Here is a 24,898-nt window from a genome sequence, read left to right on the forward strand (position 1 = left end):
GAACTACAAATTCCATAAGGAAGCCCATTACCAGCAATTAAATCAAAGTACAGAGACTTCTGAGATGGTGGATTCCAGTGGGGGTGAATTAGTAATGTTTGAGGATGATGTACACACTGATAAGGGTGAATATGTAGATTGCAGGTGCTGAGATCTAGCTGAGAGAAGGGAGCTAGCTGATGCTGGTATGATTGGTAATATTTTGGGTAGAATGGCATGTTGACAATTTTATGTTTTTCCTCAGTAAACTTTCACCTTTATTAGAGAGGTGTTTTTTTCTTTAAAAAGGTACAAGCTTTTTATTTACATTTTTGTTTCCCTGACTTAAAACCACTATAACATAGGCTTTAGCACTTGAGGTAGAGGGAATAGTATCATCATGACTAAGACTGGAGAGTGACAAGAACAATGTGACTGAAGACTAGAGAGTGACAAGGACACTGCCACCCCTCCTGTTTCTGTATGAGCTATGGCACAGTAGAATGTCACTGGAGACTTTTAAGAACACTCACAGCCCTATTATTACAATTTCTATTTCAGCACTAAACACTGCCACCTCTCCTATTTCTGAGTGAGCTATGACACACTAAAATGTTACCTACACACTCTCCGCCCTCCGAGTTCTTACACCTCCCTGCTTTGTGGTCTCCCCCCACACACAATTTCCCACCCGTCTAACCCATCCCCATACCTCCCACCTTCTCAACAGTTACATTTTCTTTGATACTGCATATAAAATTATAAACAATGGTTGCTTTTAGTTATAAGTTTTTTTTAGATGCAACATGTCAATTCTATTGTACTGACCCTGTATTTGCTTATTTGACCAACCAAAATAAAGAATTATAAAATGTCACGGTAGACTTTTAAAAACACTGCCAGCCTTATTATTTGAATTTGTGTTCCAGCACTGAACACTGCCACCTCTCTTATTTCTGAGTAAGCTATGGCACAGTACAATGTGACTGCAAATTTTGAAGAAAATTGCCAGCCCTATTATTTCTATTTCAGCAATGATAATTAGCAATGAACCTCTCCTGTTTGTGTGAGAGCTATATAACACAGCACAATGTGACTGCAGATTTAGAACAAGACTGCCAGCCCTATTATTTCTATTTCAGCAATGACAATTAACAATGGAGCTCTCCTGTTTGTATGTTAGCTATATAACACAGTACAATGTGACTGCAGATTTGAAACAATACTGCCAGTACTATTATTTCTATTTCAGCAATTACAATTAGCAATGGAGCAATGGAGCTCTCCTGTTTGTGTGTTAGCTATATAACACAGTACAATGTGACTGCAGATTTGGAACAAGACTGCAAGCCCTATTATTTCTATTTCAGCAATGACAGTTAGCAATGGAGTAATGAAGCTCTCCTGTTTCTGTGTGAGCTATAACTCAGTATAATGTCACTGGAGACTTTGAAGAACACTGCTACCCCTCCCTCTTTCTTTTCTACCTATGACGCTGCCCAACTGCACTAGAGGCTGCCAAGAACCGTGCTACCCCTTCTGTGTCTCTCTGTGAAATGGCACTGGATCGCCGTGGAGGGTTGCACTTATAAAATCCAAAACTCTGACAATGTAACAGTTAGGGAAATTAGACTGTAAGCTCCAATGGGGCAGGGACTGATGTGAGTGAGTTCTCTGTACAGCGCTGCGGAATCAGTGGTGCTATATAAATAAATGGATATGATGATGATGATGATGATTCATCAGCTTCCCACAGCTACTGCAAATGTTACAAACAAAACTGACTGGTGGGTATTTTCACATCTTCCTCCATTAAAACACCATTATATGTACTTCCTGTGATGTGGGAAAACATAGCATAACAGTGGAATAAGACTAATCAAACTTTTATTCAATTCAGAAATACCACTGCCGACTCCTCCAAATCAGTACCTGTAATTAGTGGGCACATTTGGAATTCCAGACATATACATAATTGTGCAGAGTCCCATAGGGTACAAATTTTTAGGTCAAGTGGAAAAGGAATCATACCATCCATATTTTTTATCCAATAGGTGGATCCCATTCTGTTAATACAAATGTATCTGTTGATCAAAGCTCGAGGTATAATGACTCTAATAATGGACTCGTACAATGTCAGCCTGACCTACTTACACTGAAATTTATATGAATTGGTATAGAGTAGCCCAAGCAGCAGGACTATGCACTTCATATTTATTGCCATAGGGGTTATATTTATTTTGTGGTAAAAGAGTCTAATCCTGGCTGCCCGCAGAAACCAATGGCAAATGTCTTCTAGGGTGAGTCTTCACAGCCTTTGTGATGAGGAAGGAACCACCAGGACCCTCCTCCTTCTTAACTTATAAGAATAAAAATGAACAATTGTTGTATGCCTTGCTCCAATATGTAGGTGTAGGATTATTACCACACATATTACAAAGGTATTCAGAAATCATAGACAAAGTAATTAGTAATATCTAAGATTTCCTTTCTACACTGAATGAAGCTAACATTTGGAAAGTAGATATGTAGAGTAGAGAAGCCCTTGAAATACTACTAGCAGATCGAGGAGGGGTTTTTGCTGTGGTAGGCTAAGACAGCTGCACCTATATTTCTGACAATTACTACACTATACGGGGATATAGTGATGAAATTAAAAGACAACAATACAAATTAGATACATTCGATGTGAAGGAAAGATTTTGTTGTTTAAGAAAAGGATTTAGTAAAATGGTTAGGGGATTTATCCAAAATCTTGTCATAATCATGATAATCTGCATTTTGTTGTATATGGTGGTTAAATGTATCCCAGTTTTGCTTTTCGTCTCTAAAAGAAGCATGTAACAATGAAAATTGTTTCACTGTATGAATATGCTATTATATTAATTTACTAAAACATGTGCTCTGCCAGGACAGAGATTTCAGTCAGCTGGTACTGGCAGTTAGCCCAGTCCCTTGTGCAGCTACCTTTTCTCTTTGCTGTCTGTTACTCCTATTCCTCCTTACATTACGCCTGCATTGTGTTTGTGATAACTGAACAGACATCCTGTCTGTGTTTCATGGGCCAGTAGACCTAAAAGAGTGTATAATTTACAAGGAAACTTTACAATCAGCAGACATTACATCTATGTGTTATTTCTTATTTAATATAATCAATGAGAAATAGAAGTAAAAATGTGTATTATTAATATAGCCGTATAAGGAAAATGTCTAGAAACATATAATGTAGGGTAAAAATTACCATGTCTCTGTAAACGAAAGATATATGAATGTATGGTTGTTTGCTTAAAGACGTATTCACTTTTCCTGAATTTTAAAATAATTGAGAGGAAGACCTGAACAAAATTTTCGGGGTGCCATAGGCCTCTACTTACCAGGTGATTAAAATAACATGAACACACTGTACATCTGCTATAGAGAATATCAAATATATATATATTTGCAGCAAGTTGCTTACCATCAGTTCAATATTGTTTTCCCTGTTGGTGGCATCTCTAGTGTGTACTTCTGCCAACTATATTTTCAATGAGTCTTATCCAGATTAATTTGCTAGCACTGTCCTTGCCGAATTGAGCAGTATATATATATATATATATATATATATATATATATATATATATATAACATTTATGAAACATATAAAAAATATTTGTTCTTTTAAGAGACATATTTATGTTATGAAAAACATCAGGAAAGGGGAATTATTAGAATAAATAAATCAATGGTCTACTCGAAGCAGAGTAATAATTGTAAAGTGCTACGGAATATGTTGGCGCCATATAAATAAATGATGATGATGATGATGATGATGATGATGATGATGATGATAAAAGCATGTTCTTGCATGTAAGTAAGGAGGTCAAGTTTAGTTAAATAAATAAATAAACAAATACATTCATATTTGTCTAGAATGAAACCTATCTTTTATTGATTTATTTTGTGAAGACACCAATAAATATTGCAATATGTTATTCTAAGGGCTGATATTTTGTATCTCCAAGTATATACAGAAATGTCGTTTGAAATATGCATTACGAGATTTCATGTTTTGTCTTTTAAGTCAGGCAGTAAACAATTGCTTTTGTTGCTTATAATTAATTAAAATATAACAGCCATATGTCGATTATCAAAAACTGTATTCCAGTTGTGTAACATTCATTTTCATTCAGTTAATTAAATGTCACCGATGTGGCACTTCTAAACCACAAATTACTTGATTTGTCTTCTCAAGGATTTCCTGTTTAAAACTAGCTCTCAGCCCAACAAATTGAATTAATTTGAAAGAATGCCAATTAATTCTATATTCCTCTACTCAAACATGAAGCATCATATGTTGCATATAAAGTAAGGGCATAGTCAATGAGTAATCTATCCTTAATATTCTGTTGCACAGGTGATGATGTTTACTGAAATAAAAACTAAGGGAAACAAAAAAGGACAGTAGAGTCTTCAGATGAACATAACTTTGCACAGGCTGCGGTAAAATGTTCATCAGAGTGACAGAATTCCGAAAAAATATTGAATAGGTGCACCTTGTATTTGGGGAGCAGTGCAGAAGCATGATTTCCTTTTGTGGGTTAAGATTACTGAAACTAGGGGGTGGAGAGGGCACATTTTTAGGCATTTTCCATTCTGTACCAACGAAGGGACACTCTGAATCTTTTCACTCCACAGAAGGGCTAGACTTCTGCACCATATCAGAGCAGGAAGTCTTTATGTCTTGTGCTATACTTTGAATGGAGACTCTTTTGCACCTCCTTGTATCCAGGTTACACTTTTTTGTTTGTACATTTCCTAACATAATCAAAGTAATATGTACAAATGGGGGTAAAGGGACTGGGGAGGGTCGCACTAATTGTCAGAGAGTGAACATGCCCTCATTATATAGGAGTTTGTAGGTAACAATATCCTTAAATATAATATTTGAATGAGGAGTGCATCAAAAACCCGTGAATATCATATTGGGAAAAGAGAGGAAAGAAAAAAGAGGGTGGTTCAAATACGATGCACTATTCACTCCATGATAGCAATATGTCCAAGATTGTGGGGGAATGAGAAAATAATAATAAAACTTAACCTTTATTGTTTTATCCTAAAATATCTATAAAATTTGCAGCACTTCATTGTGCTTGTATTAGTGCCCAAAAACTTGTCCTATGATTAATAGCATATTGGCTAAACTACTATCATAGCACTGTATGTGGATGTTTGTTCCAAGTAATTTTGTACCCCTATTAGAAACGATCCATGTTCTCTTTTGACAAATATGAATCAGATTTACTGCGCAAATACATAAATTATCCAATGGGGTAGTATTCCTATTCGGGTAATTAATCCTAAATGATCAGCCCTATAGCAGGCTAGAATAAGCAGAATTCATAGTGAACAGAGGATCTGTGATCATAACAGGTTCCGTATTGTTAGCGGCTACACGTTCTCCGCTACATTAGTGTAACAATTGTAATAAGATGATAGCGCACATGCTACAATATGCACTATATAGGAATCCAATGAATTAATCTGGAAGCAAACATTATAGCTAGATTTATGACTACATATAGTTGCGTTAAGAGATCGAGACAATAGTCTGTACTTGCTCTATACATAATAAGAGGGGAACGCATATATGGAGTGAGATTTATAAATAGTCACAATGTTTCATTAGTGGCACTCAGAGCTGGATTAAGGCTTCGGGGGGCCCGGGGCACTTAAGACAGGGGGGCCCCTAAGATCTAAAATTAAGGGCATAGTGACACATCATGCATTACATCACCTACAGCCCACATTATGACACTTACAGCTCTCCCAGAGGGCTCGATTAGGTTGTCTGCATAAGAAAAATCATTGCTTCCACAAACTAAAATACTGTACATTAAAACAATCATCAAAACACCACATTAAAATGGGTATTGACACCACACATTAAAACTAGCAATGATATCACACATTAAAAATACCATTGATAACGTACACTAAAACTAGCAATGATACCGCACGCTAAAACTAGCAATGATACTGCACTTCAAAAATAAAATTTATAATGCACATTAAAACTAGCAATGATACCGCAAATTAAAATACCATTGATAATGCATCATTGGGCATGGCCAGGCCACCCTCCTACAGACAAAAAAACTGCATTGTTGTGTACACCATTGAACAGTCACCAAAAATTGGGATTGTCCCACTAGAATCACAACATTTCACAGACTTTGCTGCTCTCTCCTACCTGTTCTTCTCACTTTTACCACCTGTGCTGCAGGTTTCTTTAGTTGCGGCTTGTCTGGATCCTGGAATGTTAGGGGCCCTATTTGAAAAAAAAAATGGGTACATTTAGAAAATTACAGCCACCCCCGGCGTTAAATCAGTACCACCCATGATTAATAATTAGGCCTTTCTCCAGTCCCAACATTAAAATAATAGTATTCGCATTTAATAAATAAACCTATTTCCCTCCCTACAAACAGCCCCAGCAATAAATTAATAGTATTTACATTTCAGAAATATACCTATTTCCCGCAACCGTCACTGCCATTAAATAATTCATAGGCACATTTAATAAAGGGACCTCATTCTCCCCAAACCACCCCATCTTAAATTAATTGTCCCCACTATTGTGTCTCCCCCCCTTTTTCCTCCATACTGTGCCTCTCTTCTCCCCCTTTTACCTCCATACTGTGCCTCTCTTCTCCCCCTTTTTCCTCCATACTGTCCCGCTCTTCTCCCCCTTTTTCCTCCATACTGTGCCTCTCTTCTCCCCTTTTACCTCCATACTGTGCCTCTCTTCTCCCCCTTTTTCCTCCATACTGTCCCTCTCTTCTCCCCCTTTTTCCTCCATACTGTGCCTCTCTTCTCCCCCTTTTTCCTCCATACTGTGCCTCTCTTCTCCCCCTTTTTCCTCCATACTGTCCCGCTCTTTCCCCCTTTTTCCTCCATACTGTGCCTCTCTTCTCCCCTTTTTCCTCCATACTGTGCCTCTCTTCTCCCCCTTTTACCTCCATACTGTGCCTCTCTTCTCCCCCTTTTTCCTCCATACTGTGCCTCTTCTCCCCCTTTTACCTCCATACTGTCCCTCTCTTCTCCCCCTTTTACCTCCATACTGTCCCTCTCTTCTCCCTTCTTTTTCCTCCATACTGTCCCTCTCTTCTCCCCCTTTTTCCTCCATACTGTGCCTTTCTGCGTTATTCCCTTTTTTTATTTTTTAACTTACCTTTCTTTTAGCTTCTTTCTTCTTGGTTCTTACTTGGTCCTCTACGCGCTGTTCCTCACTGAATGACAGGCGTGACTTGATGATGTCACGCCTGTCATTCAGTGTTGACAGTGCAGAGAGGAGGGAGGAGGAGGGTCGCCAGCGCCGCGGTAAGGTGAGTAGTTTATCTTTTTTTTTTTTACTACCCGGCTCCACCCACCAACAAAGGGAGCCCAGAACCCCCTGCCCCCCGCCGCCGCCGCCGCTGCCGGCGCCATTAAAAAAAAAAAGAATAAAAAAAAATCACAGTATACAGTGACACAAATCCGGAGAACAAGCCTCTAATTAAGCTTGTTTAATGAGAGATTTTCATATTGCAGGCTCATGCTACTCATCACAGGTTAGTTCAGTTTCAAAGTAAAGGAGAATCACCTACTTGAAATTACTTCTTAAAGTTGCCAACAATTTTGTCCATCCCATGTAAGAATTTCTGTGTGTAATAAGCTACAACTTTATGTTTTTGATGTACTGTTGTATTCTATAGCAATCCAAAGACATATATGTATACCAAAATATATATATATATATATATATATATATATATATATATATTAGAGATGTGCACTGACCACCTGTGTATTGGTTTTGGATGTGGTTTTGGTTCTAAAATGATTTTGTGTTTTAGTTTTATTGCAGGTTTTGCCTAAAAGTCCTGATAGGTTTTCATTTTGGTTCTGGATCTGGGTTTAATTAAAAATTGTGAAAATAGGTAAAAGGATGCGAGTTTGAGGTGTTTTCGCTCCTATATTACTATTTATAGCATTACCATTCATTTACAGTCTATTTTCTAATGATCTCTCCACAACTGCAGCGAGCTGGCTGGCTACAATTAGTGACAGGGTGGCGGCAAAAATACATGGCAGTTTACTAAAAGATACAACCACCATTTCTGCTTTCATTTTCTTTTTAATTAAATTCCAAACCTACATTATAAGTCTACATTTCAGTCTTGCTTTTGAACCTTTGTCAAGACAGCCACATAGAACAACATGTTGTTATCTGGAACCGATTGATCTTCTTGTTTCTGACTCCTGCTTGGATTATCATTTTGTACCTTTTTTTGTGACCCTGTCTTTGGCTTTGTTAACTTTGCTTCTGTCTGCTCCTTGATACCACTGTGGATCTCCAAGTTTTGATCCTGGCTTGCTGACCATCCACCTGTGTACACCTTCTGTGGAGTGTCCCTCTAGCACCTGTGGATTATCCATCATCTGCTTTAGCTGCTGCTGGTGCAGTCTTCAGTTCCTGCTATATCCTGAGGATATTCCAGCATCCAGCTTTTGCTACAGATTACACATATGTAAGCTTTCAGCTCCCGACATTTATTGATTGTGTCTCTGAGGATTTCCCTATATTCTGTGTTAGCACTCAGTTCCTGCTGTTTATTCAGTGCAATATCTGTTTCCTATTGTTGCAACTACTTCTGCCAATATCTGCTGCCATAATATTATTGATTTGATTGAACTCTGCATCTGTTATCTGCAGTACCTATAGACTTATGCAATTTGTATTAACCATTGCCTGCATCAGTTTATTTATCTGTGTGATTATTGCTTTAAATAAAGAACTCTGTTTTCATTTTTCAAACAACTCTCCGAGGTTTGCATACTGGAAACCCTGACACAGTGGTGAGGAGGTCATTAGAAAATCGACTGTAAACGAATGTTAATGCTATAAACACTAAAGTAGGAACAAAAGCAGCTTAAAATTACATGATTTTACCTGTTTTTCAGAAATTTGAATGAAATCCAGTTCCAAAACCAAAACACATTAGGATTTTTGGCTCAAAACCAAAACCAAAACACAAAGATGGTTTTGTCTTTTAGAACAAAGACAAAACTAAAATCAAAACACTGGGGTTAGCACACAACTCTAATAATAATAGAACATCTGTTTTTGCTTTTGATTTTGTTCATGGACGGGTATGTGAAGTTTAAGCAGACTTCGTAGCAGAGGTTGTGATTATACTTGTTAGGAACATACATGGTTATATCACAAGATGTATAATTTTTGACTGCAGTAAGAAAGATGGAGGAGTAAAAAATGAAGCAGACATAAGTAAGAAACACACCTATGAAACATTTTGCTACTATCAATCATCGTCATGGTTGATGCATGCCTGTAAGTGGGCACAATAGTTAAAGATATTGTTATTTTAGTAACTCTGACATCACTAATCAGTCAAGTATATAATTCACCATTTTTTGCATGTAGTAGAAGAATTCTAGTGCATCACGTGTATTAATATATATATATATATATATATATATATATATATATATATATATATATTATTCCAATTGGACTTTGTTTTTTTTTATTACCCATTGTAAATCATTGTGCTTTATAATACTACACATTAAGTTAATTACAGTCTGCAACTACTTTGGCAATCTTCTGTTTTCTCAGGTCATTGACTAAACCTGTCTACCTTGTAAATAGCTGTTTAAAATGTTGCTCCCACCCCAGTCTAGGACATAAAAAAGCAGTGTAAGTGTAGGTTGTGGAGTACCAGTATACAGATGCACATGATGCATCCATGTAGCTGGTACAAACCATGAGCACAGTGCAAGCCATATGTATATTGGGTGGAATTGGCCATAATGGAAGGTTAATTTACATAATTAAAGTTTACTCCCTCTAAAATTTATATTTGCAATGTACTGGGCGAGTTATGTAATTGCAACATAATTAGATGTGTTTTAGTTTTGTTGCAGGTTTTGCCTAAAAATACTGACAGGTTTTGATTTTGGTTTTGGATCTGGATCGCTATATACACCCTTTTAGGAGATGTATCTCTTGCAGGTACTGGAGGACATTGTTGATGGGTTTTTGTGTAAGTGCATGCACATAAGGGGAAGAATGGTGATGATTGATACATGGAATTTGAGATAGAAGAATCTTCTGGATTATAATATCATTGAATAGTGATCATATTATACCACATTTATCTATACACAGAGTTGCACTATTTGTTTTTTATTTTTCTTACTTATATGTTCACCTGTTTTCAACACGGACGTGTTGTGAACGATATCTATTCCACTCACCATTAAATATAAGTATTTTTCCTGTTTATTCTATTTTTTCATTTGAGAGATAAATAGTGCTGGTTGGATCCCTATACTATTGCGAGATATGATGTGAGCTGCAATTCAAGTAAATGGCCCCTCACTATTTTTATGCCATGTTAAATATGTCTGGATTCAATGCGATCACAATATATCGGTGTAATAATAATAGTGTGACACCAAAAAGGCATAAAATCATCAAAACCTAGTGTCTTGCTCCCCTAAATGAACACTTGCACAATGTGAAATGAATTAGAGATTTCACTGAAGAATCTTCAGAGGAGCCACCAGCACAAGCATCAGGCGTTAAAAATAAAATGCTAAAAAAAAATCATAAATCCACACATACATGCCAAGCGTGTTACAAATTTATATGCCCGGAATACCTGATTTCATATTGCAGCAATTGTACTGTAGTGCTAAGCTGGGTGAAACTAATTGTAAGACTGATTTTGTTTTTGTATTGTTTTCATTTTCACACATCTCATATTTAAGTCAACGAAAAAGTTTAATTTTAGATGAAAAGTTTATATTTTGGGAAGATATTGGCAATAACACAGAAGCTGTCAATTATGATGATTTTTTTGAAGACAATATAGAAATAAAAAAGTGTCTTCTCTATTCTTTATAAAAAAAATGTTTATCAAAATATCTCATTCAATAGTTCATTATTCCAAATATACTAATAATCTTCTAATCTTCTAAAATCATCCTTAAAATCAGGCATAAAATATACCCGGGTCAAAATGACGCACCTCAACGTTCGTGATACAACTTTCCACCACAATGACACCAGGATAACTTGATAGACTTCTGTGTATTTTCAACCTCAATACCTACATAACTATGTATTTGAGGGAAATAATAATCTTTAAACCCGCCATAAATGCAAGCTAAGTGGTCTTTTATTATTACCCGGCCCTGAGTAACAGCAGGTAAAAAGAAATCAGTATTTTTTATGCTTTTTGCCTAGTAATGCTGCTTTTCTCGTGTAATTGCATAAGTGCTATTGTATGAGCATAGCTGTTTTTACTGTGTTGTAAGATGAGGACATCTAAAAGGCATCTTGTAATCTTTCCTATACCTTAACAGATGATACATGAGAGCTTGAGACTTTTGACATTGTATTTGTATATCTAAATAGCTTGATGAAAGTAGTTCTCTGTTATCAGTTATTTTTGACAATAAGAGGCTCCCTGAAAAATCTTTAAATAGACTTAAAGACCGTAAGTGTTATGTACATAGAAGAGATGAATGAAATTGCAGAAAAACCTCTTGCAAATCGAGTTTCTCAGCGGAACTTTCACAGTAGTGGGAAGTTCTGGCAACAAAATCTTTGATTTCCATTTTTGAAACCTCATTCCATGGGATGCTATTTTACACTGCATTTTTAAATCCACATTTTGTGAAATTATTGTCTGTGCATAGAACTAGGATGACAGTCAGTTCAGTCTCCCTGGTAATATGATTTAGATAGATAAAATGTGCAAATTTCTTACGCAAAATGAGTCAGTAACAGTTTTGAACATTTTGCTGAACTCTGGCATGTAGCAAAAAGAATTGTTCCCCACAATCACAGCTTTATCCTAAATACAAAATCACTTTTGATAAGCAAATTAAAATTTGACAGTAGTAAACTAAAAAGTGAACTTCTCAAATCTGTACCTAAGCAGAATTTTAGAAAATTAAGTATTTGTATTCTATTGCAAGTGCGGTGTTGCGTTACTATATGAGAGTTGTTCTGTGACTTTCCAACTTTTTTTTATATAGGAGCACAAAGTCTTTGTACTATTATAAAAATACAAATGCTTTAAGCCCAGTGAAAAGGATACACTGAAGCATTTTTAACATTTCTTTATAGAGTCTGCATAGACTGAAATGTTCCCATATCATTTTCACTGCGCTCTGGTATAATTTGCCTGATAGCTATTTTTATAGTTTTTAACACAGTATTTTGAAGCCATTATCTTTTGGCTGCTACAGTTTCTTCTACCTTTTATTTTTTTTTAGGTAAATGGCAGTTGACTGCCTGCAGGAAAAGATTATAACTTACATGTTTTAGTTCTGAAGCCCAACCTTTGAAAATGCCAGTGATTACAAGCACCTATGGCTGAATTTATAAGAACATTACTCTGGCAGCTTAAGTCTCTCAGCATCACACATTTTGTACTACTTTCAATATGTCCTTCTTTAATCCTATTAGTTCATGGCGATCATTTTCTTTTTCAAGTCTTTTGCAATCCTAGTTTGATAGGGTTTATAACTTTCATTAAATACGGCAGCTGAACCAAAAGCTGAATTAAGTGCTAGGTCAATGCATTCCTATCACAGTGTAGTAATGACAGCCTATTAAAGTTAATACCTTGTGAATTGCTTGTCCATTTGCTAGCACCCACAGGAAGATAGAGCTAAACAAGGTAATTCTATCTGATAAATGTTTTGGAAACTTCATCTCAATCAATCTACTTTTTGTATTTATTTTATTTTTTTCAAGTTTGTCAATCTGTGCGGTGGATGGTTCATATCTGTACGATTGACAGCATTATTATATCTTGTTTAATATTGCTTTGCATATCTGACATTAGATACATTATTCTTGCTCTCTGAATGGAATGGTTATAAATTAACATAAAATAACATGCTGACATGTCGTCACTGTACATGCTGTGGTGTTTATGTATCACACAGGGTCCATGGTGTATAAGGAAGGTGGGCTGAGCCCTTCAGAAATATTAGGCACTCAGTAAACCTGTTGCACTTCATGAAGTCCAATATGTGCTTTTTTGTTTACATATACAATACATAAGTACATCCTTAGAGCTTCCATATTATTAAAGAAGGTAATTCATAGTTGCCTACTCTTCCGGAATGTCAGGGGACTCTAGGGAGAGAAGGGCAACTTGCCCCCTTCATTAGTGAAATGGGTGGCAACGGGGCTAATTGCATCATCCTGGCCCCGCCCCCTTCTATAACAGACCTAAATTGGTATAGTTTGACAAATGGTTGGGACCAGGATGAAGCTATTCGCGTGCCCACGATCCCAGGACGCAGCAACTTTGAAGATCTCCCGGAGGTGAGATCTCCAAAGTTGGCAAGCAGGGCCGTAACTAGGGCTGTGCGACAGGGGCGACCGCCCAGGGCGCAACGCTGAAGGGGGGCGCAATTTACGAATATTTTAGGTTAATTTGGTTAAAATTGAGGGCTAGGGGGGCGGCATTTGTCTTTCTCGCCCAGGGCACTAGAATTCTAAGTTACGGCTCTGTTGGCAAGTATGAGGCAATTTGGGCCAGGTGCTGCTAATCGAGTGTAAGAGGGCTTACTGGGATCCTCTCAGTGGAGGTACTTATTCATACCTGACATTGCTTATGACAATATTCTGTATATAGCCAGTGAAATTGGTTTTACTTCTGCAGTAAAGACTTATGGTAGTTTAACATAAAGTTAACAAGTTAAACTTTTTCAATATCAAGGATCTGATTTTTAAGGACTTTGGGATATCCAGGCTGTTACATCCCAATTGCTGTTTAAGTAAGACATACTCCTTCACCACAATCCTCCTGGAAGTCACACCCTCCCTGTGATGAAACACATGGGGTCCAGGCCCATTTCCATCATCACACAAAAGGATACAGGAAATTTGGAACTGTACATTCTAAGCTGCAGTGCAAGCTGATAGAGCGTGCACACACTGCCGCTCTAAGGATTTTGTATGAACACTAAGCAAATATTTAATTTATAGAAAAATACACTTGTTTTGATGTGTTCATATATGCTTTCAAGATTATTAAGTATTGAAAACTTTCTTTTATTCAAACAGCCATTTCTTACTTTCATTACTGCACTCACTATCCTGGATAACTGAACAGCAATCTGGATTTTCAGGATGGAATGAGTAATACGCAGGACAGAAGTAAAATATTTAGGACCTCATTTAGAGTCGGACGCAAAGTCTGTTTTAGGAACAAGTGTCCAAGATGCAGGCGGATTTGGTGCTTTCTGCACATGCATGATAGTGTTTTTTTGTTGGATGCGCCTAAAACGGACTTTGCGTCCGACTCTAAATGAGGTCCTTAAGGTACATTTGTCAACATATTACTTGATAATAATAAGAGAGAGATTTTGGTGAATAACAGAACAAGAAATTATAGTGGTTTGTTACACAGGGATTCTGGACTTAAGAACACAGATTGCCTATAGTGTTTATGGATGGTAGAATGCAGATGTAAAATTGTTGCTTATATTGCTTTGCATATATACAAGTTGCATTGAAAACATCTGGATATATTATAGCTGTAACAGTTTCTAGAAGGCTGTTACTCACAAATCCAGCTATTGCTATTATAGGACATTTCTACATGCCATTTACAGATTTATGAATAATTTGTGTAGATAGGTGTAATATAGATCTACAGTAAGTGTTCCTTTATCCTAATAGATCAGGGTTAGTACATATGTCTAATACTGTTTAATGTTCTAACCCTCCATTCAGAGAGTGAACTAAGACCTCAACCTTTCATTTTCTGAGATATATGTTGTCAACAGACTAGTACAATTCTCATAAATTGATGCCATAATTATTATTCATTATTTGTTCTTAATTTGCAAACACTAATCTTAGCATCTGATTTACTCAAAATAAACAGTTCATTATTTCACCTTTAAAACACCAAGGAGTGAGCATGTGTGTGTATGTGTGTGTCTCGGGAATAGGAAGTGACCTGGTGTAGGGAAGGGAGGACGAAGGATGCCACTTCTCCTACTGCCTTCATACCACAACTTCTAAAATTTCACTTCGATCACTGCATAATATATATATATATATATATATATATACATATATATATATATATATATATATATATATATATATATATATATATGTGTGTGTGTATGTATGTGTTAGTGTGTGTGTGTGTGTGTGTGTGTATATATTAGACACTAAAGACATCCTAATCAGAATAAGATGTTTTTGTCTATCAAGCTGTAATATTGCTGCATTCCTACATGATATACTATAATATATGAAATAAACTTGAGTTTATTAGTGCACTTTAGATGGGTGCCTGCACTACTAATTCATCTGTATAGCAGGGTACTACTACTCTGATTAAAAACATATTTTGGCTGAATAAACAACAACAAAACAACAAAGTAAAAATCGTTATTTGTTATTTGTCTCTTTGTGAGGAGCAGGTGGATGTTAATTGTGTTCTCATTATGTAAAAACAAAGATTTGAAAGCAGGTATATTATTTTCACATGACTACAACACATAATAATTCTACTGCTAGTGGGTATGTAGCCTAAAGAAATGACACAACTTATTTTATTTTGTATAGGAAAGCTTATAATCTTATTAAGGGAGCAAGACTTCATTTAACCAGAGGGGTACAATTAATTTTCAAGATAATTCATGGAAATAGCTGTCTTCTAATGACTATTATTCCAATAAATCAATTTCTTCTTCTTGATAAATAGATGAAGTCAAAATACCAAAAAAGGAGGCATCCAAGGTCAGTTAAACTTCCATGATAAATTAATTCTATTACGCCTAGGTTAATAATCACTTGTGAGTTACTTTTTAAATAGATGTTGCATTCTGCAGATGTACTATTTAGAGGATATTTTTCAATCAGCATTCTGTTTTAACACATAATTGTTCATTAACTGCAAAAGCAATTTTAAAATATATGTGTATTTATATAATTGTATTTATTTTTTCATATAATGCACTATCTATAATATAAATGCTTAGTGGCGTGTGTTAGTCTGTGTGTGTGTGTGTGAAAAAAATAAAACCAAGCTGCAGCGCCACCTGCTGGGCGGAGTTATACACTGACCTACTAAATTCTTAGTGTGTGTGGGAAAAAAAATTCGGAAAAGGCTGAAATTTGGTATACTAAGATGTTTTTAATTTGTTAATTTAATTTGTTAACTGTTAAAAGTGTTTATAAAGATTTAAAAAATATATATATTTCTTGAAGGAGAAGTGACAGTTGGGAGTGGTTGGTGGTTGCCGGGGGTGACAGTGGGGAGTGGTTGGTGGTTGCCGGGGTTGACAGAGTGAGAGGAGTGTGATACTCAGGACCGCTGAGAGAGATCCCTGTGTCTGGATAGACATCTGGATAGATGTGGCGATGAAAATGAAGGATGAGGTGATGGAGAAGAATGATGAGGTGGTGACATGTGGACAAAACCACGTTAAAAAAGGGCGCTTACGTCGGGAAGTAACGCTCTTCCCCTGAGGAGGCCTGGGCTATGGCCCAAATGCATGACAAGAACCTTTTTAACACCTTAAGTAGCTTGATTTGACTAGAATGCATGCGTATCATGCACGGGTTAACTTGTACATAATCATGCTATACTGCATAAGCTATCGGGTTTTCAGGTACGTGATTTTCCGCTGTATCACTTGCACCACCTACAGGACAGGTATATGTGCGGAGTGATACTGATGATGGTCACGTATGCATGCTAGAACATGTGTTTGCAATCAAGAGAACTGTAAAAATGCATGTTATGTACAGTAGACATAAACATACTGATAAATGTATTTCAAATGTTTTTTTATTAATGACTATATTATTAACAGCTGACAATAATTGAATTTTTTTCAGTGCCTTCTGCAGGGACTCTATATTCCACATATGTATTGTATGTGTGTTGTGTCTGTCTCAGAGACGTTTCTTCAGATCCGCTACTAGTTGAATACGCATGTGTGCCTGCCCGAATTATGTGTTTTTAATAAAACACGCATTACGTTCATTTTGTGTGCCCTAATGAATCAGCTGTATTATTAAAATTAACATATATATCAATTTGTTATACTCTGTGGTTTGAAATTGTTATATGTATATCATATCTACTAAGGGTGCACAGAAGCAGCCAGCCGACGTTGCCTCTATAAGCTGTGCTGTGTATTATGTCTTATATATTCATGTCGGTATAGGAAATTAAACATATCACATTGCTTGTTATGTTTGTGTATTGTAACCTATTTTATATCTCTGTCAGTGATGTTCATTAATGTTGGCTGGGAGTAAAGAATGTCATGTGCCACCTCCCCCAAACAAACAAAACAAATAATAGTGGAAGATACCAAATTCAAAGCATAATCCATTCATGTTAAATACTGCAACAACAAATATTCTCTAAACATATAACCAGTGTTTACAAATTCTGAATTTCCTGGTTACAGAATTTCAAATTCCTGGCCAAAAACTCAAAATCAAAATATGTAGTTAAAAAACTGGGGTACATACATAAAATTATAAATTAATATGAAAATTAACACAACTAACTTCTATGTGTTCTTTCCTGTGTTCTTTCAATCTGCAGTTAAGCTAGAACAGTTATGGGCAAGAGACAAGTCCTAGGGCCCCATGTGGCCCTCTGAGCCTTTACTTGCAGCCCCAGGCATCTTCCTGTGTTATTATCAGATTGTTTTTTATAGCTTGTAACACTTGTTTAATGACCTGTTGATATGTTAATGATAATTGAGGCCTTTTTGAAGGTTAGAGTGCCTCACCATGTGGCCCACAAAATGTTTTGGGTAGCCCATAATTGATATAGATTGTGTCACGGTTATAGACACCATAGAGGACACTGGCTGGTATTTACGCAACTGAACAGGGAGGCGCAAAGTCTAACACACCCCCGGTCTTCACCAGAGACCCTTGCAAGGAGGTATGGTCTTGGTTGCGTGAGATGCACAGGTCGCGGTTCTCCAAATCAGTTACCAGCGCAGTGATGGTAGACAGGAATGGTCAGATGGTCCAGGTCGAGCCAAACAGTAGAGCAGTACCAAATCAGAGTCCAGGAGGAGAAGCCAAGGAACAAGCCAGGAGTCAGCAAACCAGCTGATCGCCGACAGGGCGCCAGAGCTGTGTGTCCCGTTGCCTAGCAATGGCATGTGATTGCGCCAGCGAATGTGTGCACAACACGAAACTGAAAGTGCACCCTGTTGCTAGGCAATGGGACACATTGGGCAAGAAGACAGTTGGCCGTCCCCTACACCTAAGAGGAGCGCGGGGATGGCGTCTGATAGATTGACATGACTACTACATGTACATCATCTTGAGGTTTAGAACCACAGATAGGATTTTTGGGGCCTTCCTCCATTCTGATTGGCCACAGAAAAAAAGGACTTCCAAGAGAAAACATAACTTTGGCAGGTAAACTATAGCAGAGAATAGTTGTACAAATAAATACATTTCGTAAATAGTACTGTAACAAATAAAATCAGAGGGGGAGGAGAAAGAAGATGGAAAGGAACCCACATTAATGGTTACCAGTCCAAACTATGAGTGCTGGTGCTTGGTTCACTTTTGAGACGGGAGGATGCTTTATTTATTTATTTATTTATTTATTTATTTAGTTAGTTAGTTAGTTAGCTAGTTATGTAATTATTTTCTTCAAGACCTAAAAATCTGTGCTGATATTCATCACATATATTTACTCCTCTGATCAATCACTCACAAGATATAATCCTCCTGACAGATTTATCTGTGAGTGCATCCACCTCTAATTGTGTCACAATGAACGTGCCCTTACTGTACTCTGCCTATGCCTGCCCGCAACTTCTATCCCCCACCTGCTCTCAGTGTAAGGAATCATAAGTGTAAGATGCAGATGAATCTGCATACAGACATATGCATACACAGTACAGAAACATATTTTACTCAAATAAAGGATTTATGTCCAACCCTACCTGAGGCCCTTTTGTCTATTTTGCACACATAACCAAAAAAAGTCCACAAAGGTGAACTTACCCTATAAAAGCATATTTACAAATTCCCAGATATCACCTTTGTCATTTTTACAATGTAAATGATAAAATACGGACTTTATTTAACGCTGTGTTAGATCAAACTCCACTGAATTTGATTCTTAACATTAGAAAAATGTATTTAATTTAAATCAACACTTACCTATAAAAAGCTGACTGTACAGCTGCAGCCGTATATGCCCATCAGAAGGAGTAGCGTACGTTTTTTTGGGTAGATTATCCACTTGAAGTGAGGCTTCTTTTATGTTCCTCTCTGCTTTCACAAAATGCCATTGGCTGTCATTTAAATAAGCTGGGGAGTGTACTTTAACCTCTAAAGGACCATTCCCAACATCAAATGAAAAAACCACATCTGTTGGAGCTGGAAATTGGAGGCAAACAATTCAGTTATCACAACTGTTGTAATTCATTTCCTACTTTTACTGGTTAATAACTATGGGCCTGATTCATTAAGGATCTTAACTTAAGAAACTTCTTATTTCAGTCTCCTAGACAAAACCATGTTACAATGCAAGGGGTGCAAATTAATATTCTGTTTTGCACATAAGTTAAATATTGACTGTTTTTTCATGTAGCGCACAAATACTTGATAGCTTATTTGTACACTGAAATTTAAAGTTGATATTTGTGTGCTACATGAAAAAAACAGTCAGTATTTAACTTATGTGCAAAACAGAATACTAAATTGCACCCCTTGCATTGTCACATGGTTTTGTCCAGGAGACTGAAATAAGAAGTTTCTTAAGTTAAGATCCTTAATGAATCAGGCCCAATAAATGTTTACTTAATAATCTGTAAATAATATATGCCTTTTGGTTAGGTTATAATATTAACTGAGAAATCACAAACATTCCTAAGATAATTAAGCCAACAGGTAACCTGGAGTTATAATTAAATGCCAATTTGCAGAACATTTGGTATGGTGATCTCAATTTACATGTCAAACATGTCAAAAAAGCCCAACGACAAAATAATAGTTTAATAATTTTCATTAAAGCTTGACTTACAGATTGAAATCACATTTTCTTGTTAAATATTTTAGAAAATCTATATTTTATACTGGCTGTTCCAGAAAGGCTTATTTTTCACACATTTTTCTTTCATTAATCTTCCTTCTTCAATCCTTCCTGTTATTTCACATTTATTGCCAGTGGTTACACTATGCAAATGAAAGTTAACTTATTCAGCAGAATTTTAATAAGTTAAAAGAAAGATGGTCATTGAAACAGTTCTTTAAAAATGTCCTAGAAAAGTAAATAATAAAAGTTTACTTTTAAATAGTCAAGTAGAAACATCCATGCTGTTTTGAAAAATGATCACATGGCTTTACGTGGGGCCAATGGCTTTATTTTATAAATCACAGCTCAGTTCAAAACTTTATGTCATAATCAATTTTTATGATGTAAAAAACTCACATTCCAGTTCTATACGAATAAAATCTTTAATTCCAAGGTTTTCCAAGAATAGTCCAGACGGCGATGCAGTTTTGAAGAAAAAAGATACATCTGCACTAAATTCACCATCAAAGGTAGGAAAATGCAGGTAAGAGGAAAGCGTGTTAAAGGAAGCTGCATTCCAAAAACTTCCTAGGCAAAAGAAAAGAAACATCATTGACTGAAGCATTGCGCAAACAGGTCAACTAAAATCAAACCTGCATGAAAATATATAAATTGAAGTTATTTAATGAAGTCATTGAAGTTGACATATTAAAAATTGTGTAAGTACATTAAAGTGCACACACATTTTTATAATTAATGTAGTCCATTATCATATGTAATATAAATCTCTATACATTGCTATTTCATGAGTGCAATTATGTTACCATTATTTGCAAGGTTTTGTTTGTCAGTGTTTATTTTTGGATGAATACAGTGATTTTGCTGTTTTGTCTTTTCACATGCTAAAAACTTCAAATTGTTTGAGTTTATCATGATTTTATTTTATTTTATACAGAGTAGAGTATGAGTTGTCAGGGGACAATGTCCCAGGGTAGAGGGCGTCAAGTAACAGGGTGCCAAGGGAGAGAGAGGAAGGGATCCCAGAAAGAGGGTGTCAGGAGACAGAGTTCAGGAAAAGAGAGGAGTTTGTACCAGGGAAAAAGGTGTCAGGGTGCAAGGTGCCAGCACATGTACAAAATTGTACCAGGGAGACGGTGCCAGATTAGAGGGTCCCAGAGGAAAAGAAAGGGGAGGGTCCAGGGTGAGAGGGGGGAGCCACAATTAGATTACAAGAAGGGGTCAAGTTAGAGAGACTTGTGTACCATTGGCTGGAATTTGGGAAAAAACATTCTGATTTTATGATTATTGTTAGCTTATGATGCCACAAAGGGTCCGCTGCACCGTACATAGAACATGGACAATACAGAAACGGCATACAGGGCGTACAAAAACAACGTGCAATTAAAACAGCTCAGCTGAAAACAGGTGAATAAGGCAAAGAGGTATAAGTGAATTCTAGAACACTTAGAAGCAAGGAAAAGGAAGGCGGAGAGGTGGGGAGTGAACTAAAGCTGAACTTGTGCCCAGCAGTGTGGGCAGTCTAACATGATCAGAGCAGTCATAGAGATGCAAAGGGAAGGGAGGGGAGGAGAATCCAAGGCAGGGTAGTGTAGAGGTGTAAAAGTGAGGCAGAGAAGCCAAAGAAGGACGAGGACGCAAGGATTAGAGGGCCCTGCTGGTGGGAGCTTAGACTCTAAAGGGAAAGGGAAGACTAACAGGAAAAACAAAGTGGGGAGTCAGGGTGAGGAGACTAGAAATGTAAAGGGAGAGATGAACAAGAGCAGGTAGTAAGAGGAGCAGAGGAAGAATGAGAATGAGGTATATTACCATAGTGAAGAAGGGACATGAGGAGGGGATGAGAGGGGCAAGGAATAGGTTAGACAGAGGAAAGGTAGGCATTCCTGAACAGGTGGGTTTTATAGAATCATTTGAAGTTATGCAGGCTAGGAGATAGAGTAATAGAATGAGAGAGATCATTACAGAAGAGGGTGCAACATCTTGCGAAGGGCTGAGCACAAATATCATGAAGTCTGGTCCTCTTGGTACGAGTCCAAGCACAGAAAAAGAAGGATGGTCCAGGATGTTGGATAGTTAAGTGTGAGATCCCCGCTTGGTCTGGCCTGTGCTAAATTAAATAAAATAAATTAATTTAATTCCATTATTGTGGTGCTGATAAACTGCCACTTTGCGCAATATCCCTGAAGAGGCTATACGCAGGATAGTTATGTATTCAAATACGTATGTATGTGACTGTTCTATCAAGTCTGAACCTGCTCCATTTTCTCTATATATTATTTGGTATTATTTATATTTTCAACATTTATATCTATACCCGCACTGATCTCGTATGGGTGATCTTGGGACTCTGCTAATTGGCTGATATAGGTTAAGTAATGTATGTTTTGTTGTTTTCTGTTTTATGTACTAAAATTCAATAAAACAGTACCTGATTTAAAAAAAAAAAGGGTGCAACATGGGAGAAATGTTGAATTAATTGACTTGAGTGTGTATTGAGCGAGTGCTTATTGATTGAGTGTGTATTGAGTCATTTGCATGCTATTTCATTTTAATAATTCTGGCTGTATTTTGCATGTTTTTTATGTTCTTACCCTATGAACCACTTCTGGTAGAAGATTCCCTTGGGATTTAGACATATAAAAAAAAGTTAAAAAAGGGGTTGGGGATGTTATTATTTGAAATAAAAAAAAAATTCTACGGTGTCTGCCTTCTAAGGAAGCTATAGCACTGGTGCTGGTTTCTCATTTAGCACAGGGGGAAATTGTTTTTAAAATGTATTTTTTTTATATTTCCTGTTTTTTAAAACAGTAAAGATATGTACACTGGCACATATCTTTACACTAGCATCTGGAAATGTGGCCAAATCTACACATGCAAGTTACTTTAAAGTCTAAGGACCTCATTTAGAGTCGGACGCAAAGTCCGTTTTAGACGCATCCATTAAAAAAATAGTATCACGCATGTGCAGAAAGCTCCAAATCCGCCTGTATCTTGGACGTAATTAACACTTGTGACAGCTTGCGACTCACTATGAGAGAATGGGACGAACACGGAATTGTGAAGGCGTGACCATGTAAATACATCCTAGTCGCAGTGAGGCGCAGACGCAACACACGTCAAAACAGGGCTAAAGCTGTGCGGCAGGAATTAGGTGGCGCAAGCGGTTAGCTAGCTGCAGGAACTGCTCGCAGCTCGATAGGGTATTAAGAGTGGGACTGGGGTTGCTTGCCACTCGTAATACTCTAACAAGCTGCGTCACACTCCCACTCCTACACTTCTTAAACAGACTTTGCGTCTGACTCTAAATGAGGTCCTAAATGTGGCCATATTTTTCTGCATATGCACAATATGGCCAAGAGCATTCTTACACTCTCCAGTTGGACTCACACTCGACCAGAGCCTGTTTATCCAATAGACTGACTAGGCTGCAGCCTAGGGAGCAAGCCTTTTGTTGGGGGCACAAAATTTTGGGAGTTGCAAAACTGTGACATGAGAGGTATAAACTGAATTTAATTTTAAAATATAAGAGAATAGCTGTTCTCCAAAGTAAAAAGAAAACATGAAGGTGTAGTAAAGTTTTAATCTTGTCACATTCGCATGGTAAAGGCTGAATACACTGAGTCATCCTCAGGTGGGCGCGAGCAGGAGAGACATGGATGGTGAAAGATGCAGGCATAAAAGCCCCCTCCACATTCACATCTATACTCTCGTTCATGCCTCCATACTGCTACACAGTTCTCATTTTAATGACAATAAAATGAGTGACAAAGATTGCTGTGACCCTTTTTAAAAAGCCACAGGGACATAATTGTTGGTGGGGGTGAAGAACAGGTCAATTTTCACCTAATGCATATTAGCCTGGCATGGAAGTGAAGGGGACACTACCAACATATTAACCTAGGGTGGCATGAACCCTTAATCAGACCCTGCACCTGTGGGCTAGGAAATATATGAGCAATTCACTGAAGTGCAAAATTAAGATTTTATTTTGCAGTATGGGATTTTTAAAATGAAATAAAGGGCAGAATAAGACACATCTCCTCAAAAAAGCGAAATATTTATAATAGTATGCACTTTGCTCTTTCCCTAAATCTTCTCCACATTTCTAGGCATGTCAACCCTTGTAATAAAAATATTCAAAACACACAGAAGTGACACGTAATAAAGAGAGTAGCAATGTTCCATCACTGTCGTGATTAATTTGGATGTGCACATTAAAATATGCAGTGCATACAAGTAGGTGCACTTGTGAACATAAAGAAGCACTCTGGGTCCGCAGACGTTAAATGACTCTTAATGATTAACAAGACGTCTTACTATAAATTTTTGAATGAGTGTATATATCCTTGAAGTATTTGCTAATATGAGCTCAGTAGTTTAATGTAAAAGTCATATTTATTTTACTTACAGCCATCCTTCTGAGCATTTTAAGTATTAAATATATGATGTGCAATAGTCTAAGGAGGATTTGTATATGATACCTACTGTATATACAAGGTACTTTATATTAGAATCAATGCAAGGTAAATTATGAATGAAAACATGTAAATATACATTGATAACAACCACATATTATTAGCAATCAACTGTACAGTTAACTGTACAGTTATTATTTTGATATATAGTAAAGCAAGTTGGATGCAGTTCTACAAGTATCCCTTTTGAGATAGACAACCATGACGACCTGATCCTTCACCCTATCCCAATGTATCTAGTTAATGCAAGTCCTTATATTTTAAGTTCAAATCTGTTCTGCATCTCTTCTGCATCTCTTCTCTTGGTTTCAGCCAGCACCA

General features: G+C 36.9%; 1 protein-coding gene across 1 annotated transcript in view; it reads right to left on the reverse strand.

Annotated features, from left to right (window-relative positions):
- CNTNAP4 (contactin associated protein family member 4) overlaps window positions 1-24,898 on the reverse strand; it is a 250,097-nt gene that overhangs the window by 25,069 nt on the left and 200,130 nt on the right. The window contains exons 16-17 of the mRNA XM_075211115.1: window positions 20,502-20,672; window positions 19,229-19,447 (exon numbers count right to left, since the gene is read on the reverse strand). Coding sequence (XP_075067216.1) covers window positions 19,229-19,447; window positions 20,502-20,672 — 390 coding nt within the window. The remainder of the gene's footprint in view (window positions 1-19,228; window positions 19,448-20,501; window positions 20,673-24,898) is intronic.

Source organism: Mixophyes fleayi, chromosome 1, assembly GCF_038048845.1.
Source record: "Mixophyes fleayi isolate aMixFle1 chromosome 1, aMixFle1.hap1, whole genome shotgun sequence".
Classification (NCBI taxonomy): domain Eukaryota; kingdom Metazoa; phylum Chordata; class Amphibia; order Anura; family Limnodynastidae; genus Mixophyes; species Mixophyes fleayi.